The sequence below is a fragment of the Ursus americanus genome, chromosome 2 (assembly GCF_024610735.1).
Source record: "Ursus americanus isolate L20-20 chromosome 2, mUrsAme1.1.p, whole genome shotgun sequence".
NCBI lineage: Eukaryota > Metazoa > Chordata > Mammalia > Carnivora > Ursidae > Ursus > Ursus americanus.
Genome location: NC_142128.1, coordinates 77717359 through 77733285, shown reverse-complemented (window position 1 = coordinate 77733285; position 15927 = coordinate 77717359). Strand labels below are relative to the sequence as shown.

The 15927-nt window shown below is 34.8% G+C and overlaps 1 protein-coding gene across 1 annotated transcript in view; it reads right to left on the bottom strand.

The window, feature by feature from the left end:
* Positions 1-15927, bottom strand: part of PPP2R5A (protein phosphatase 2 regulatory subunit B'alpha) — a 65493-nt gene that overhangs the window by 10128 nt on the left and 39438 nt on the right. The window contains exons 4-8 of the mRNA XM_045787856.2: positions 7518-7610; positions 3383-3513; positions 2241-2300; positions 1012-1120; positions 310-363 (exon numbers count right to left, since the gene is read on the bottom strand). Of these exons, the coding sequence (XP_045643812.1) occupies positions 310-363; positions 1012-1120; positions 2241-2300; positions 3383-3513; positions 7518-7610 (447 nt within the window). The remainder of the gene's footprint in view (positions 1-309; positions 364-1011; positions 1121-2240; positions 2301-3382; positions 3514-7517; positions 7611-15927) is intronic.

The window sequence follows — 15927 nt, the reverse complement described above, 5'->3', positions numbered from 1 at the left end:
TATAAAGATTATCAGTGAAGATAAGATGCATATAAAATTTCACTGTAGTCACTGGATCCTGTCATCACACATCTCAACCATGATATTTTAATATTAATCTCTATTTAAGTTATTCAAGACACAACTTCTAACTTGTGAGAACTCCCCCTCCCAACACTGTTCTTTGAACGCAGATTAACTCAACATTCCCTCTAAATGACTTTAAAGTATATTACTACTGCTGTTTGACAACTTTACAAGGGTATAAAGAAACCTACCACAAAGTGCTACAATGTAGATTAGAGACATAAAAAGAAGTAGACCACTTACTGGTTCTGTCAGCGTAGTGTCCTTCTCCAGGAACTGTACGACACAGTAGGCCAGCTAAAATGTAAGGAACAGTTTATAAATATTACTGAATAACAGTGATACAGGATTTTTATATTTAGTTAACAAAAATGACTACCTCATTTTAATAAATTTTACTTTATCTCAATACATAAACATGAATATAATACAACTGTGTAACTTTTAACCTTGAAAGTAACTTCTAGGTCAAAAACGATGTTCTTTTTTTTCAGTAGTTACCTTCTGAATGTAAAAGTTAAGTGAAACAGAACTAAAGCTAACATTTTAGTTTTTCGGCATGTTTCTGCATGTATACCTGTACTGATAGGATATTATTCTCTAAATACTCATGGAGACTAAAATCAGTGACCAGCTATGCTATCAAGGCTAGATGGAACATTCTACAGATATGTGGGGTTCATTCAAAGTCAAAGCCTGGACCAGAAAAGAAGAAAACTTGATATTAATCTCTCCTATTATTTACACTTAAAGTGCACTGAGCTTATTTAATAAAGCTAAATATCATAATACTTTTAAATTATAATGAAATTTGCCTTGAGCAATTTACAAAGCAAATTGCTTAATTATACCTAAAATTGCTGCCTTAGTATTTCTGAATTTTTCTACCTTTATATCAGCCTTTGAAACAATATTCATTTCACTTGAAATCTGTCTGAAACTTACCTGAGCATGAAACAAAGCTAATCCTTTTGCAGTATGCATAGGAATAAGAACCTTCATTAGAAATTGTTTATGTTCTGCTTTCAGTGGCAATGCAAAGCCATTGATAATACTGGAGGGGAAAAAAAGGCAGGGGGAAGGGTTAAGTAGTTACTACTTTATTTCCAAAAATTATATCCATGAGTACATAAGGAATAGCGTTCTGCTTCAATCAAATTCAAAGTGTTGAATCACTTACCCATCTTCAAACTAGTCTGGTTCCTCTAAGTCATTCAGTGATCCCAAAAGAAAACTGGGACTGCCAATTAAAGTCCCACTAAATAATTTCTATCTTCATTTTCTATAAAGCCTGTCACTTTACTTATGCATTATTGCCTTTATTCTCCTACCTGAAGCCACAGGGAGTCAATATCACAATGCTGTTAGAACTTTCTATATTTTCTGAAGCAATAAGTAAATTCTGAAGTTTCTCCTACTTTGCTGAAAGATCTGAAATTAAGAATTTTCTCCATAATCATTCTCTAACTATAAATAGAAGGGGCCAGGGGCACCTGGGTGGCACAGCGGTTAAGCGTCTGCCTTTGGCTCAGGGCATGATCCCGGCATTATGGGATCGAGCCCCACGTCAGGCTCCTCCGCTATGAGCCTGCTTCTTCCTCTCCCACTCCCCCTGCTTGTGTTCCCTCTCTCGCTGGCTGTCTCTATCTCTGTCAAATAAATAAATAAAATCTTAAAAATAAAAATAAATAAAATAAATAGAGGGGGCCTAATCTTCTCAAGTTAATACCGCTATGTGATGAATAAGGAAGGCAAAATGTTCATGTAAACTAAAAGGCTATAGATTCTTCTAAAAAGAACAGATGGATTAGGAATGGCCTATCAATATCTCAACAAGAATTCTTATAACTTTATCAGAGATTCACTACAGTTTATTTCATTTCTTCCCAATCAGATCCTATAAATTTCTGAGGCAGTCTGGCAAGATCAGGTATAAAACATGCCGCAGCTTCAAAAGCAGGCAGCCTATTCTAAAACAGATGTCTTGCATGGCAAGTACTTTAATATGCTGACCGCTTAAAAGCTATAAAAAGAATTCAGTTGAGAAACTATGTCTTGTGCTCTATATTTAAACTCTAAAATACGAAATAATTTCTCCAACCCTAGCTAAGAGTCTAATACATAAAACATTCAAAGTTATTTAACTCTTTAAAAACAAAAAAAAACTGACTTACCTTCCTAATATTTCAAGGAGTTCAGCAACACCATTGAAATGTTCTGTTTCATATATAAACCTGAATTTAAAATAAAGATAGATGTAATGAAAGATAGATGTAATGAAAACTCAAACATTAGAAAACTAAACTCAGAGAAGAAGGCAGGAAGGTAAAGAAATCAATCCTAAGGGCAACTGTAAGAAACTACAAGCATGCTTCAGGAATTCTTTGTAAAGTATTTTGTCCCAAATTAGTTAACTTTTGCTAAAACTAGCCATAAAGATAATGGAATATTATTTCACCTGGAGTATTTTACTTAAAATTTTAAAAGAAAGATGGGTTTTCTCAAGGAAATACTTTTCAAAATAGGAAACCTCCACCCATAGGAAAATCCAAGAGAAAAGGACCCACATGTAATACAGCCACATTTATTCATAGCTTCACTAAACTAAACTACACAGGCTGCCTGGCTTTACAAGATTAGGCTTGCTGTTAAAGCAGGAAGTCATAAACTCAAATGACTACAGGACAGGGATGGTGTTAAATGAGTAAAGTGGACTTAGGAGAGGAGGACAGAGACCTGCAGAAAGATATTCTCTCTAGAGGAGACCGCTGTTAACTGCTTTCTAATTGTTACAACGTGGGAATGCTAGCCTAATTCTGCCAGAATGCCAATCAAAACGAACAGACCAAAACTGAAATGTAGGTATATTAAAGCTAAATCTCCTAATTAGAAGCAACTACTCAACAGATTATCATTTATAAAGTAGTCAAAATATAGGCTCCATATAAATTAGCTTTGTCAGAAAAACAAATGAAAGTATTTTCAAGAGCAAATGATTTAAATAGTATTTATGCATATTTTTTAAACAAAAAGCTCAAAGAAATAGGTAACGAGACAAATTCAGTAAGTTTTAAACATGAACACTGGTATTACCTATTAAAAACCGTCTTCATTACTACTATCCACTCACATGAGAAGTAGGTTACAAGTTTCTAAAACGTTACATGCAATCAAATGACACCCATGAAATATGCTAAAAATGACTCAAATACTATCAATAGAGTCCAGATACTAAAAATTAATCTAAAGGAACTGAAATAAAAAGAAAACATGGAAGGGGAAAAAAGTGCTAATTATGAATATATGACCAGTTTACCTGAGGAAAATGTTGTTAATTTGTTTTCTGATGAATGCTCTTAATCCAAGAAATTTCCCATAAATTCGGTGCAGAACAGTCTTCAGGAAGTCACGTTCTCTGGGATCTTCACTATCAAAAAGCTCCAGGAGCTTTAAAAAAAATCTGAGAAATTACTTTTTAAAAATAATTGAGCTAAAACTTCACTTTATTCTAATTTGATTTAGAGATAACCCATGAAATCTTAAAAAAAAATTTTTTTAAAGATTCTTAAGGATTCTGCCTTAGTTTGATTTTATTCCAGCTAAATAATGAAGCTAAAGAAGAGCTTAAGGAACATTTCTTTTCACTTCATTTCAAAAAACAACATAATATAAACCCTTCAAAAAAGTGGGATTTTTTTTTTTTTTGGCCTTGCCACTCATTTTAAAATTCTATCCTATTCTTGACTACTAATCATGGCTTATAATTTTAGAGTGTTGTAATTTAAGAGATTTTTAATGCTAATAATTTAAAACTACATACAAAAATCTTAAACTTGCAAACTGCAAGTCATTATAAATAAATGAAGTTTAAAAAATACACATGTGCAAATGAGTATTTACAGTTTACTAGGAAAGATTTATACAAACCGAAGCTATTTTGTGGTTTTACACTAAAAATCAAGTCAGCAGATACATGCTAATAGAGCAAAAATCATTCATGAAATAATGAAATAAAACATAAGACCACAGATTTTTACTTAAAGTCACCTTAGCAACTGGCTGCAAAATTTTAAACCAGTTCAAAGTGCCCAAATCACCATTTTCCTATACCTCTCTACACAACTCTTCAGCAAAGACAGAATAAAGAGATCTGTGAAAAATTTAAAGTCAAAAGCTCAAATTTCCATTTTTAAAATGGTACAGAAAGTGAATTTCTTCTGTCAAAAAATGGTACTACTGTATTTTAAATAAAACACTGGATTTTCTAAGGAAAAATTTTAAAATACTCCCTCTATAAAATATAATTATGTATATGAAGTCATCAAGAAATTCTATGTTCTGTACTTTGATATTGATAATTACAGTCAAGATGGCAAGCTCTGAACCTCATCAAAGTTCTTTCCCATTCTGTCTTGAATTATATGTAATTGTACATATCCATCTCATTATTAGAGTGGATATTTTTTGAGAGCGGTGATGACTTTAGTCATTTTTATATACCCCTAAACAAATGTCTTGTTTATAGTTTGCATTCTTTGTTCACTAGGTTATTAAAGTCCTGACTGAGAGTCCAGTCAAAAATATCCAGAGTATAGGGGCGCCTGGGTGGCACAGCGGTTAAGCGTCTGCCTTTGGCTCAGGGCGTGATCCCAGCGTTATGGGATCGAGCCCCACATCGGGCTCCTCCGCTATGAGCCTGCTTCTTCCTCTCCCACTCCCCCTGCTTGTGTTCCCTCTCTCGCTGGCTGTCTCTATCCTGTCAAATAAATAAATAAAATCTTAAAAAAAAAAAAATCTAGTGTTTAAAAAAAAAATATCCAGAGTATAGAATTTGTGTTTATATACCTAATAAATTCAGTTCAAATTATTCTAATTAAAAATGGTTAAACCACTCACTTGAGACACTCAAATCCAAGTTTCTGATGTTGGGTTTACGTAGAAGACAAGCTTTTAAATTAATAAAAGGGGCCCTTAATTGTTAAGGCTGACATGTTTTAATTCAAGAACAACTATAATCTAGTACAAGTTGATCCTCAGGAGAAAAATATAAAACTAGAGAATAGCTGTTAGCCAAGTTTCAAAGCTATTTAAAGAAGCCTATTTCGAAGTATTAATCTAAATAAAATAATCTATTTAGAAATATAAATAGATATAAATTCATGTAATAAAACACATACAAACCTAGCCATCAGGCAATTGTTTCGTATTCTGGCCGTGATACTTATATTTAACTGTGTTTTCAAGGGTAATTCATAACCTCTGAGCGTTTTCATCATTGGTAAAATGAGGAAGGGTGAAACTAGTTTTTTTTTTTTTACGTGCCGGTAATATCATAGTCTAGTTCCAATCCTGATTGTCCCAGCTACTAGCTGCGTGGAATTAGACATGGTCTAGTTCTTTATATAAAATCATGTAAGGACAGTGCCTGGCACATAAAACTACGCACTCACTAATCTTAGTTTCCTGTTTTTCTTCTGAGATCCTATGACTTGAACTTACCTTGGAATTATACAAGTGTTTTTTTCTCTTGAAATAATGAATGTCCACATTTATGCTTAAGGTTTTTTTTCCTGTACATCTAAGTCTTAAAATTACCATGTAATCAAATAATTTCAAAATTCAAAAGCTGAGAATTCCCTTACATACAAAAGTAACATAGTAAAGAATAACTAAGAGAAGTGATCTATGAAAGCATAGTCGTCTAAACTGCTAAGAACAAATTATTGGGCTTTGGCTTCTCAGACAATTCAGGTATTTAGAGAAGGTAGAAAATGGGTCCCACTCTACCGCTTATCTTCTAGTTCCCCCTGAAATCCATGGAATAATCCAGCAGCAGAAATACCTCAAACTCCAGACTGAAGTACTAGGGCAACTGTTCCTCTCAACCTGCTTTTATCTTAAACACAATTTAATACGGCACTAACAGAGCTCCTTAACATGCTTTATTCCTTCCGCAGCACACAAGAGCTACAGAAGGAAATAAATAGGCATTCATTTGCAATTACCAAAGTAACAAAGCTCCATCTAATCGCATTTTTACTTGTAGATCAAAATGTAAATTTTACTGTTAGCACACACCTAGTATTTCTTCATAATTTATGAGGAGCTGCTTGAATGGCTGAAGAACATATTCTTGACGATATTCTCCATTAAATATACTCACAGCAACTAGTCAGAATACTTTATGTGAGGTCAGAGGTAGTTGTAAATGACCAAAAATGAATTCCAAATATGTGGAACTCACGTTTGTAGAATCTTTATCATACAGTGGTGGTAAGAGGGTAGGAAAGGTCCTCCTAACGATCTTAATCCCAGCCTCAGCACTGGGTTCATCACTACCTTCTCACTCATCTTCTACCTTTCTTGAAAATGCAAATAACTCTAGAAGAGGAGAGCATCAAATTCCTAATGAGACCTTACATACTGATAAGTTTCCAGAGGAAAAAATGAATGTAGAAAGATCTGCTCTACTTCACAATCTTGTCTAGGGCCAGCCAATTCCCCATAGTTAAAAAGAGGCTTTTACATCGTTGAAAATATTTTGAAAATAAAAATAAAAATGAACACATTCTGAGAAATTTTCAGTATTAGGTTCCAAAAAATAATAGCTAATAACCGATTTATAAAAGAAGGGGGTGCCTGGGTGGTTCAGTCATTTGAGTGGCTGATTCTTGATTTTGGCTCAGGTCGTGATCTCAGGATCCTGGGATTGAGCCCTGTGTCAGGCTCTGCAATCATCGGGAGTCTGTTTGAGACTCTCTCTCCCCTTCTGCTCCTGCCCCCACTTGTGTGTGCCCTCTCTCTCTCTCTCAAATAAATAAATCTTTTAAAAAAATAAAAATAAAAAAAGAACAAATAAAAGAAGGTATCACATTGTTTCACTCTATCTCCTTTTCTTCGTAAAGATCCCATTTATCTCTGGCTTAGGAACTGGGTGGCTAGAATGCCTAAGGTGGGAAGGGGAAAGGAAAAAGGAAAGGTCACTGGTAATTAATAACAGGGAAGGACCCTAACACCTAAACTCCTAACAATGATTCCATTTCCATTTTTTCTCTGTCATTTCAAAGTCACAATGCTTAAAACACATGTCAAAGTTCAAGTTCAGAGACTTTAAAAATTTAAAAGAAGGCTTCTTCCCTTTAGATTGAATGGTCATACCAAGCTTTCTCAGATTGTCCAGAAGGGCTTGCTTTTCTGATCTTCATAAAGTAACTATGAGAATTCAGTATTGGATAAGAAATTCACTTGACTTCATTAGAAGCTCACTTGTGATTAAAACACCCTTGTATTCTCAAAGCTACTTCACCTTTACCCTAATTGTCTGGCAAGAGTATTAAATGCTGTTAAAGTGAAATAAACCATTTAAGTTTTGAAAGACTATTTTAATCACAAATTAATAAATCATTGATAAGATGAACATAAGAAAATTTAAGACATTAAGAATTCCTTACCTGTTGTACAAATTTCTGATCAATGTATCGCTTTGCAATGCTAGGCTGGAAATCAGGGCTCTCCAAAAATCTTAAGAAGAATTCATAAACCAACTATGAAAGAAAGCCAAATAAAAACTAAGACGATGCCTAAAAAATTTTACCCAAATTTATCCCTTCATACCAAACATACCTCCTCTACCACCCTAGGAGGGAGATTTCCAACCTCATTAGAAAACGTGATGAGTTGGTAGCAGTTTTTAAGAACTAAATATATATTCACAATTTGGCCTCCTAAGCTAGTAAATTGGGGGATTTATTGCTTCATATCACTTGTTGAAACTGAAATTACAGGAGTTAGAAAATAAAAACAACACCTATAAAATATTTAACAAAGAAAGACTATTTTGCAGTCCATACTCACTGGGAACGTGTTCTTTCTCCAGTGGACTCCTAACCCACCCAATTTAATCTCCAGAGTTCTTTAAATACAGGATCAGAAACCTCCAGATAAGAATACACTGGATTGTAAGGGGTAGTGTATCACTAACAATAAAAAGCAAAAAACTTCACATCTTTCTATACTATAGTGGGAAAAAATTAAATCAAAACCAGCATGCCTTATTTACATTAGGGAAGTAATGAACTAAATTATGTAAGTTCAGGGTTTGGGAAGGAATGTCTGTTTACCACAGCGAATAAACTAGAAGTCACAGCAGGGTATCTACTTAAAAAGTGCCAAGCATCTTGGGGTACCTGGGTGGCTCAGTTAAGTATCCGACTCTTAGTTTCGGCTCAGGTCATGAGCACAGGTCGGGAGACTGAGCCCTTCACTGGGCTCTGTGCTGGGTGTGGAGCCTGCTTCCCCCTACCCCCAAACCCCCTCGTCCTCTTAAAAAAAAAAAAAAATATATATATATATATATATATATATATATATATATTATAAAATATAAAATATATACATATAATACATTTAACTATATATAAATATAGTTAATATACATTAATACATATAAATATATATATGAGTGCCAAGCATCTTAAAAGTAATAGGAAATGTTCACTTGCTGTCAAAATCAGAGTCAAAAGCAAGGTTTAGGGCGCCTGGGTGGCTCAGTCAGTTAAGCGTCTGCCTTTGGCTCGGATCTATGATCTCGGGGTCCTGGAACTGAGCCCTACGTCCAGCCCCCTGCTCGATGGGGAGCCTGCTCCTCCCTCTCCCTCTGTCCCTCCCCCCTCCACCCCGCCACTCATGCTTTCTTCTCTCAAATAAATAAAATCTTAAAAAAAAAAAAAGGTTTAGTTTAACTCACCTCCATCAACCTCCATCACACCTACATCTATCTTTTAAGAAAGGAAAATACACTTAAAGTTTTTTTTTATTATAACCTAACAGCTATAAAATGCAGAAGTATAGCCCCAAATGTGCCTTCATTTATTAGCTATCAAACAACATATTAGTCTAGTGCCCTAAAAATAAAAAAGGAAGATTACGTCCCAAAGTAAAAACAGTCATTCAATAAACATTTAGGTAGGCCACATACAGAAGGGAGGGGAAAAAAAAAAAAAAAAGATCGCTACACTAAATGCACAGACATTACAACACCCAAAAAAGCATTACCAGATCTGGGCCTTATCATTCACCACAGAATAACAAATTTTTACTTCTATGAGTTCCATAATATTCTAAGCCTAACAACAGTTTTGGGAGCTGAATAAAGGTTGTTTTTGTCTGACACATCTTTCCCCAATTATCCAAAGGAGTGATGCTTATCTGGTCTAATTATCATCTAACTTTTAGTTGTTAAGTATGACATTATAACACAAAAACAGAAATTGATATCAGTTTTTATTTATAAATAATCTTCTAATCAACCAACTATACAAATAATTTTGCTTTGGATTGCACACATGCAAAAAGATAAAAAATTTAGCAGAGTCCTCTGAAGAGTTAGTACAGTCTCATGGACTACTACGGAGTTTCACCGGCACAACCTACTCAGTGCCTATTTTTCACGTCCAATACTGGCCTACAGCGATATTGTGATATAAGAAAATATATACTTGGTCTTCATCTCTGGTTACTGGCACAGAGCTCCTAAAATCCTTGGAATTTCCTGAGAGATAAGGGGTAAGAGATGCAGTTCTTGTTATTTATAAGAAGCCCCTTTCAAACACGCCTGAGTTTAGGTTAATGTGGTAACTCCAGGAGGATGAAGCCTGGTTATCACAGGAAACAATGTGATAATGAGAGGGTTGAAACTTTCAGCACTCCCCATCCTCCAGGGAGGGGAGAGAGGCTAGAAACGGAGTTCAATCACCACTGGCCAGTGACTTAATAAATCCTATTCACCTACTGGGACCACCATCAAAATCCTCAACAAAGGGGTCTGGAGAACTCCCAGGCTAGGGAACATATCAAGGTGCTTGGAGGGTGGTACACATGGAGCCCCTTCTCCATACCTTAACCTATGCATCTCTTTCATTTGGCTGTTCCTGAGTTGTATCCGTTATAATAAACTGGTAAGTAACAATAAGTGAAGTGTTTCCCTGTGTTCTATGGGCAGTTATGGCAAATTATCAAACCTGAGGAGTGGGTGGTGGGAACCCCAGACTTAGAGCCAGTCGGTCAGAAGTACAAGAGGCCAAGACTCATGACTGCCATGTGAAGTGGGACATGGTCTCCTGGGACTGAGCCCTTAACCTGTGCATCTGTAGTTAACTCTGGATCATTAGTGTCAGAAATGAATAAATTACAGGACACCCAGTTGGTGTTCACAGAGAAGTGGTGAATTTCTTGGTGTGGAAAATCAACACATTTGGTGTCAGAAGTGTATGCATAGACGAAATAAGTTTTCTTTTTAGCTACGTATAGTGTGAACAGATACTGGGCACTGTATAGCTCCAAAAAAGCTTTCACTTGGTAGGGAGAGAAGAGAAAACTAGAAGCATATAAAATGGTATATATACAAAAATTATACGGCACAGGGGCACCTGGTTGGCTCAGGCAGTTGAGCACCTGACTCTTGATATCAGCTTGGGTCATGATCTCAGGATCATGAGACTGAGCCCCATGTTGGGCTCTGCACTCAGCAGGGAGTCTGCTTGAGTTTCTCTCTCCCTCTGTTCCCCCCTGCCCCCAGCTTGTGTTCTAAATAAATAAAATCTTTAAAAAATTATATGGGACAGACTATGAATGGAGGAGACGTTTAGAAAAGAGCTGTATCACTGTGGAATAAAGTCAGTAAGAAAAGTTTTAAGGAGGGGCGCCTGGGTGGCACAGCGGTTAAGCGCTTGCCTTCGGCTCAGGGCGTGATCCCGGCGTTGTGGGATCGAGCCCCACATCAGGCTCCTCCGCTATGAGCCTGCTTCTTCCTCTCCCACTCCCCCTGCTTGTGTTCCGCCTCTCGCTGGCTGTCTCTATCTCTGTTGAATAAATAAATAAAATCTTTAAAAAAATAACAAAAGAAAAGTTTTAAGGAGGACTTGCAACCTGAACCCTACATTTGATTTGATTTTGGATAAGCCAAGAAGAAAAAGGGCTTATTATAGAAAGGCAGGGCATGTCCTGAGAAGCAGATGTGTAGGGTATAGGTTGGTGGGTATGGAATCAGAGACTCAGAATCTTTATGCAGATCCCTAGTTCAGTGGAAGTAAGATTTGTGGTAAGGTGGGACCAGGTTATACATGAGTCAAGTATGGCATGCATTAGCCTGTATACTCTACCTCTTAAGATCTGCATGAGATATATAGTGCTTAAGGCTTAATACTATTAAGAGTAATCACATGTCTTTTGGGAGACTTGTATGTCATCAGCTGAATCCTCTATTAGTTGAAACCTATGCCTATCACAGATACCACATTATTATTTCTTACATAGTTTTCATCTCCATCATTTACCTGACACAGTGAACATTAAGTGACCAGTCAAGATTAACAGCAAACTGCTTTTATGCAGCCAACTTAGCACCGCTGAAGAGATGAAAACAAAAGGTTATCTAATAAACACATGCCTGAGTAATGTCAAACAGAAGTAAACACTAATGTACAGAGCTGCAAGTCTTCAAGATGGCACAATTAAGACTATGCTTCTATAAACTAGTACCCTGTCCTCACTGTCACTCTCTCTATACTCTTTATCCTGCATTACCTTTTTTTGTTATATTTATCATACCCTGACATAGTATTATTTATTATTTTCCACTAGAATATAAAAGATTTTGCTTATTAGTTCAATACTTTACCCCCAATATTTAGAACAATGCCTTAACAGAATATTTACTGAATGAATAAAATCATAGTTGTGCAGAGACTGTTTCTGAGTAATTACCGAAGTTTCTCTATATTCTTCTATATGAAGAAATAATTTGCTCTAAGAATCTAAGAAACAGTGCTACAAAGAACTACAGATACTTTTAGCAATGGATTCATTTCTCTAGTAAACTGGCAAACTTCACATATGTTCAATGTATGGCTGGTCCTCCTACTTCTGTGAACCAAAAAAATACCCTAAAAGATAAAAAATAAGTACAAAATGTAAAAAGTAACTAAAAACAGGTAAACTTACCACTCTAATGACCATGTCTTTCCTAAGGTAGTTAAAATATATAAAATTCTGATCTTCACACCTTACACAGTAAAAGACTTTAGAAGAAGGTACAGCAAAAACCACAGATGATTAAAGTATCTGAAAATAAGATCTATACAAAAAGCTAAAGGAACTGGAAATGTTTGGCCCAGAGGGGCAATAAGACTAAGAAGCAACTTTAACGAACCGTATATACACAAAAGGCTCTCTTCAAGGAATATGGTGGACCAATATTTTCCAAACTGTATTAAAAGAAAACTAATTAAAATTTTTTTTTAAGATTTTATTTGTTTGTGAGAGAGAAAAAGAGCACAAGCAGAGGGAGCGGCAGGCAGAGGGAGAAGCAGGCTCCCCGCTGAGCAGGACCCTGGGATCATGATCTGAGCTGAAGGGAGACAATCCACTGAGCCACCCAGGCATCCCAATTTAAATGGGTTTTAAAATCGATTTAATAGATGAAAGAATTCATGTACGGCTTAACATACACTGAACTAAATGTGCCTGAACACTGAAGCTAAAAGCTACTTGAGTGTGAAGGTGTATACTGTAAAATGTACATGTATATGTTCCCAGTTTAAATTTCTAATTGTAGAGAGAGGTCACAAAGAAGAGTTTCTAGTCCCTAAAATACAGGTTATTCCTAAAAAGGTCTATGTTTTAGTCAGTACCCTACATAATTACATCATAAGTTTCTGTGCCACTAAAGAAAATAACTAATAAAAGAAAATTAAAATACTATATAATCTGCCTGTATTCCAAGCTAATACAGCAGCCAAGCCTCCCTAATTATCTAAAAGTCAGTATACAGAAAGTTATAATCTTGTTTGTCCTCAATAAATACAAAGCAGTAATACTTACGAAAGAAAATAAAAAATAATTTATAACTGTTAATAACACATTATACCATATAATATTACATTTTGTAAATTAAAAGATGACCAGTCACCTACTACTAAAACGGTTTTTCTTTTGTTCCTTTTTTCTTTGTTTCTTTATTTCATTTATTGCATTTTTCCATTGCTCGTTAGTATTTCCATTACAGTGTGGAAAAAAAGTAAAAACAAACTATAAATTAGCACATTTTTTAGGAAATTCATGAACAGGGTTGGGGAAACAAAATTTTGAAAGGTTTGAAATTACTTGTGATTATTCCCCTCTTTAATTTAATGATTATTTTTCATCCTATCAAATCAATTTCTAAAATCAAGTATCTGATAAGCTGAATGTAAAATGTAAACTTCTAATACAGAACAAAAAATTCCAGGTGAATTGATTTAATAAAGTACAATAACAAAAGAAGAACTTTCATTGAGCAAATTTCCTCAGTGCTACAACTGTCTACAATCTCATTTATCAGAACAGCTCTAATATTCCACCCTAAAAAAAAGATGATTAAATAATGATGTAGCAACTATATTCTGACAGATCCTGTAAATCAGTTCACTCAGCATTTAGTAGTTTCTGATGGCCCTAGACCATTTAATTGCCAAATTTTAGAAGTGTATACTAAATTTAGTTAAAAGAAAGATTTTTAATTATAAACATATATATCTAGGGCAGAGTCTTTTCATTGGGGTCATGGATGTATGAAAATTTCTTATGTGTCTCTGTGTATTCTGTCTTGGGAGAAAACCCATTTTTTAAAAACTGTATTTTGAAAGCAACTCACCATCCACCTACTACAATGTTAAGAACTGCTAGTGGCAGGGAATTCAAATGAAACTTCAAATCATACCGGGGAAAAATAGAAAGCATACTGTTTGTTTGGCTGAATTTTCACTGTTAATTTCCATGAGCATATAAAAATATCTTAATGGAGATACTATTTTTAGAAATTCAAAGACTGAGGAAACTTTTTCAGATTATCCAACTACATGTGATTAAAAAAGATATAACTTACTAGCTAATGAGAATTTCATGCTTTTAAAACCTTTGCATTATTAAATATAGTATCATTAATTTTATATCAACTATGGTCTCAAATTTCACATGAACTGGTATATGATGCTATTAAAAAAGTTTTCCGCTTCAGATTTTCTAGTTCTTTAAGCTCTAATGTGCTGATAAATCTTAAAATTTTTATCAGCTTTTGCTAATCTTAGGATTCCTCTTTCACTTTATTTAGATATGTATATGCTAGACAGAATAAATGAGGCAGACTATTGTTTAGTGTCCCAAAGAGCACAGAATATTATAAATTTCTTTCTCCTGTATTTTAAAATAAAATGGAATGACCACTAAAAATGTAAGTCCTGGCAAAATAAAAATGAACAATGTAATCGGAAGTAACAGCTAGCACATATAAAGCAGGGTTTCTCTCTACCTCCCAGAAACTATATAAAAAATAGCTGATGTTGCTGATTATCCATCCTATTGCCATTAAAAAATATCATTTTTCATTTTACTCAACACAGACTCTCTCCTCCAATGATTCTAGCCTGTGGCAGGCATTGTTGGTTGACTAATATAGTACCCATTCCCTTCCTCTCACCTGTCTCTCATACTGTCAGTCTGCCTTACAACTAGAGGAATCAAAAAAGGAAAAAGGGAATGGAAATAAGAAAGATGAACAACAGTCCAACAGAATAAAAAAGGAGATTAAAAAAATAAGACTTCAAGAGAAAGTAAGAGACACAGAGAACCAAAGAAGAGCCAACATATGAATAGCTGGCATCCCCAAAGAAGAAAAACAAAGCAGTGCAACAAAAGAAACATTAAAAACTATTACTGAAAAAAACTTTTCAGAAATAAAAATAAAAGTTGACTTTTATAGTGAAAGAGTACTATTCAACTGAGAACATTTATCTAGAAAAATCAACACTTGTGTATGACCAGTAAAGCACTTGGCCATTAAAGGAAAAACATCCTTTAGGTGTCCAAGCAAAAACACCCAAGTCTTTATATAAGGAAGGAAAATCAGACTGAAATCAGAAGACAATGGAATAACATATTTAAGGTACCTTAGGAAAGATGAATCAAGGATTTCATAACAAATCAGGTTGATCTTTAGAAATTAAAGCTACACACAAATTGCTGTTGTACATGCAAAAACTCAGGGAATAATATTTCCACGAGTTCCTCTCTAAAGAATGAGCTCCAGGGGCACCTGGCTGGCTCAGCTTGAAGAGCAATTTACTCTTGATCTCAGGGCTTGTGAGTTTGAGCCCCACACTGGGGTATAGATTACTTAAATAAATAAAAACTTAAAAAAAAAAAAGAATGAGCTCCAAATTACCAATTAATGATTAGAGGAACTCTGACATACAGATTGATGGTAAAATTAAATATATTACCCGTAGAACTAATAAAAAGCAATGGCCATAAGGGTAACAGAATAGTAGTATACAAGAGTTACACATTCTAACCACGCAAGTATTATACAAGAATAAAAATATAAAGTTGAGGGAGGGGATGGAGAAGAGTGAATGGAAAGCAGAAGTTCTGAATTGCTATATAGGTATTTACTGTGAGAGTAAATGCATTATTTACATTAGATGCTAGGTAAGTAGGAAATGGGAGAAGAGACTACTTGATAATTTCAGTATTGTTCATTCTAGGGAACCAATAAATTAGCTATCAGAGAAAGAACCAAGGGTATCATATATCATATAAAGGTATCAGCATAAAGTTAACAATAAAAACAAAATTATACTTCTTCCCACATACCAAAAGTACTTATCTTTTAAGAAACCAAGGGAAGAGAAAACAGTATAGTTTTAAAAACTGTGCTAGTTTCTGTGCATACATTATCTCATTCAATCCTTATACAATCCTGTTTTATTCCAGTTTTATAAAGGAGGATACAGAGAAGTTAAACAGCTTAACCAGGTCATACAGGTA